This window comes from Pempheris klunzingeri, chromosome 3, assembly GCF_042242105.1.
Source record: "Pempheris klunzingeri isolate RE-2024b chromosome 3, fPemKlu1.hap1, whole genome shotgun sequence".
Lineage (NCBI taxonomy): Eukaryota > Metazoa > Chordata > Actinopteri > Acropomatiformes > Pempheridae > Pempheris > Pempheris klunzingeri.
In genome coordinates this window covers 16354067-16357935 of record NC_092014.1, presented here as the reverse complement: position 1 = coordinate 16357935, position 3869 = coordinate 16354067, and the positions used below count along the sequence as shown (strand labels likewise).

The 3869-nt window shown below is 39.8% G+C and overlaps 1 protein-coding gene across 1 annotated transcript; it reads right to left on the bottom strand.

The window, feature by feature from the left end:
* Positions 1 to 2943: 2943 nt before the first annotated feature.
* Positions 2944 to 3613, bottom strand: LOC139199166 (uncharacterized). The gene has a single exon (XM_070828192.1). The coding sequence runs from the start codon at positions 3550 to 3552 to the stop codon at positions 2944 to 2946; it is 609 nt and encodes a 202-aa protein (XP_070684293.1). The 5' UTR covers positions 3553 to 3613.
* Positions 3614 to 3869: the final 256 nt, after the last annotated feature.

Here is a 3869-nt window from a genome sequence, read left to right as displayed (position 1 = left end):
TGATATACACACGTGGACAAAATTGTTGGTACCCCTCTGTTAATGAAAGAAAAACCCACAATGGTCACTGAAATCACTTGAAACTTACAAAAGTAACAATAAATAAAAATTTATTGAAAATTAAACAATCAAAATCAGCCATTACTTTTGAATTGTTGTTCAACAGAATTATTTAAAAAAACAAACTAATGAAACAGGCCTGGACAAAAATGATGGTACCCATAACTTAATATTTTGTTGCACAACCTTTTGAGGCAATCACTGCAATCAAACGATTTCTGTAACTGTCAATGAGACTTCTGCACCTGTCAACAGGTATTTTGGCCCACTCCTCGTGAGCAAACTGCTCTAGTTGTCTCAGGTTTGAAGGGTGTCTTCTCCAGATGGCATGTTTCAGCTCCTTCCACAGATGTTCAATGGGATTTAGATCTGGGCTCATAGAAGGCCACTTCAGAATAGTCCAATGCTTTTCTCTTAGCCATTCTTGGGTGTTTTTGGCTGTGTGTTTTGGGTCGTTATCCTGTTGGAAGACCCATGACCTGCGACTGAGACCAAGCTTTCTGACACTAGGCAGCACATTTCTCTCCAGAATGCCTTGATAGTCTTGAGATTTCATTGTACCTTGCACAGATTCAAGACACCCTGTGCCAGATGCAGCAAAGCAGCCCCAGAACATAACCGAGCCTCCTCCATGTTTCACAGTAGGGACAGTGTTCTTTTCTTGGTATGCTTCATTTTTGCGTCTATGAACATAGAGTTGATGTGCCTTACCAAAAAGCTCCAGTTTTGTCTCATCTGTCCAAAGGACATTCTCCCAGAAGCTTTGTGGCTTGTCAATATGCATTTTCGCGAATTCCAGTCTCGCTTTGTTATGATTTGCTTTCAACAGTGGTGTCCTCCTTGGTCGTCTCCCATGAAGTCCACTTTGGCTCAAACAACGACGAATGGTGCGATCTGACACTGATGTACCTTGGCCTTGGAGTTCACCTTTAATTTCTTTGGAGGTTGTTCTGGGCTCTTTGGATACCATTCGAACTATCCGTCTCTTCAATTTATCATCAATTTTCCTCTTGCGGCCATGTCCAGGGAGGCTGGCTACAGTCCCATGGATCTTAAACTTCTGAATAACATGTGCCACTGTTGTCACAGGAACATCAAGCTGCTTGGAGATGGTCTTATAGCCTTTACCTTTAACATGCTTGTCTATAATTTTCTTTCTAATCTCCTGAGACAGCTCTCTCCTTCGCTTTCTGTGGTCCATGTTCAGTGTGGTACACACCATGTCACCAAACAGCACAGTGACTATTTGTCACCCTTTAAATAGGCAGACTGACTGATTATGAGTTTGAAGACACCTGTGACGCCAATTAAAGGACACACCTGAGTTAAACATGTCCCTCTGGTCAAATTATTTTCAATCTTTTATAGAGGTACCATCATTTTTGTCCAGGCCTGTTTCATTAGTTTGTTTTTTTAAATAATTCTGTTGAACCACAATTCAAAAGTAATGGCTGATTTTCAATGGTTAATTTCCAGTAAATTTTTATTTATTGTTACTTTTGTAAGTTTCAAGTGATTTCAGTGACCATTGTGGGTTTTTCTTTCATTAACAGAGGGGTACCAACAATTTTGTCCACGTGTGTAAAGGATTCACCTTTTAGTCTGTGGTCTCAGTTGTTATTTCTCACCAAGAGTGGAGCTGGACTGGGAGGCTTGTCCATTTATATGGTAAAAATTGCATCAATGGTGTCCAGTTTTGCAACACAGCACAGGCTCATTACCCCTTATCTAAATGTGGATTCCATTATTGTGCAATGAAAGAAAGTTTGATTATTAGTTGTATTGATTTGTGGTTCTCTCCCACTTAAGGCTTGCTGTTATGGTTCATCGATTTATTTAGATATTTTCTAGGATTACAAAGAGCACATGCATGCCACATAAGGCAATGAATTCTGGGATTATGTTAATGTTTTTCCCTGTGTGGAAGAAAAAAAAGGAATGAGCTAAACCCTTTGTAGAGGGGTTTATGACAGATACGTGTATATTCTCACTTAAAACATACAATGGTGTGTCAAAGAAAAGTGGTAAGTGAAAAAAATCAATTGAGTTTGCAATTTCTCATGTACAGTATTAACAACTTACTTGCCAACGCAGAATACCATACCAGTTGTGTCTGCCTGTGATATTCAATGTAGTGCTAACAGAGAGACACTGCTGTAACATGTCTCTGTAGAAGACACATGAGAGGAGCAGTCATCACAAGCCAGTGTTAACACTCGAGACTGCGGTGACTGCGGTGAACAAGGCTAAACTGGTAACCGTTTTTTAATCATCTCTACATCGGCTTTAAAATATCATCATTTATTTTGTGTTGGAGAATTAATCATGTTATTGACTTAATGTTAGCTGAAGTAAAAAAAAAATGACCTGAGAGTAAGAGTGTGTAAATATCAGTGTACTGATCTGTTTTTCTATTCATTTCCAAACAGGTGGAGAGGGACTGATTTCAGTAATTCAAAGGAAGCATATAAGGTTCCTGGTACTCGGTTACCCTCGGTAACAAAGCCAGTGAGTGTGTTTCCTAAAATGTGGAACCATTATTTCATGTACCCAAATCAACATTTTGACAACAAAAATATAACTTTATTTACACTGAAAGTTAATCGGCAGCAAATATAACCTTATAATGCACATTACTCAACCTCCGTTCTGCATTTTTGTGATATTTTCAATGTGATATTTTCACAAAGAACTAATTATTGTTACAGCAAACCAACCAAATCCATAGGCATGCTATATTGGCAAAATGATGCACTGCAACACCAAAATTTACTGATGATATTTAGGACAATTTAAACAAAAAGTAATTTTAGTAATACTGTAGTGTGAATTTATGTACACTATGTGAACATCATCATCATCACTTAATGAACCAAGCCTCTCCTAAGCCTCCTTTTCCTCGGTTTTCTCTTCAGTTTGAGCTGCTGGAGCACTGATGGTCTCTTTTGGACAAAGCTCCTTGGTAGGATCCATCACATCAGGTGCTGGCATCTTCACACACTCCATCTGAGCCCTGAAATCCTCCATCTCCCTCTGCTCCAGCTCCCTCCTCCTGCTGAACAGGTAGAAGTCCACCATCGTCATCGATCTGCCCTCAAAAACAAAGCGAAGCAGCATACAGTCTTGACAGGATGTATAGAGGAAGGATGCGGTTAAGTTGACGAAACTGTCCAGTTTGTGAGTAAAAGTGCTGTTTTTAATTGTGAAGTTGTGAAACAGATGATAGCAGTTGTCACCCAAACGGTTGACCTGGGTGAAGGTATAGACGGAGGTTTCACTGGAATTGGAGAAGTACACGGTCATGCTGCCTCTGTCTTTCAGGTCCTCCAATGTAGTCGGGAGTGTCGTACTGCCTGCAACTAAACTCCATCGTCCTTCCAAATCATTAGGATCGAATTGATCCAAAGGCCGGACCAAGTCTTCACAGGCCAGAGGAGCTGAATGGCTCACAGTCATCAGGCAGAGGAGAGCGAACAAAAACACAACCAACATGTTGAAATCACACTGATTCTCTGTTGATATAGAGGGTTCACCTTTTAGTCTGTGGTCTTAGTTGTTATTTTAAGTGTGGAGCTCGACCGGGAAGCTCGTCTGCTTTTGTAGTACAAATTGCATCAATGGTGTCCAGTCTTGCAACACAGCACAGGTTCATTACCCTGTTATCTAAATATGGATTCCATTATTGTGCAATAAAAGAAAGTTTGATTATTAGTTGTATTATTTTTTGGTTCTCCCCCACTTAAGGCTTGTTGTTATGGTTTAATCATTTATCTACATATTTTCTGGGAATACTGTGATAATACAGAGAC

Bases quoted from the DNA above. Each gene is read 5' to 3' on its own strand.
- LOC139199166 (XM_070828192.1), bottom strand. From the start codon at position 3,552: ATGTTGGTTGTGTTTTTGTTCGCTCTCCTCTGCCTGATGACTGTGAGC.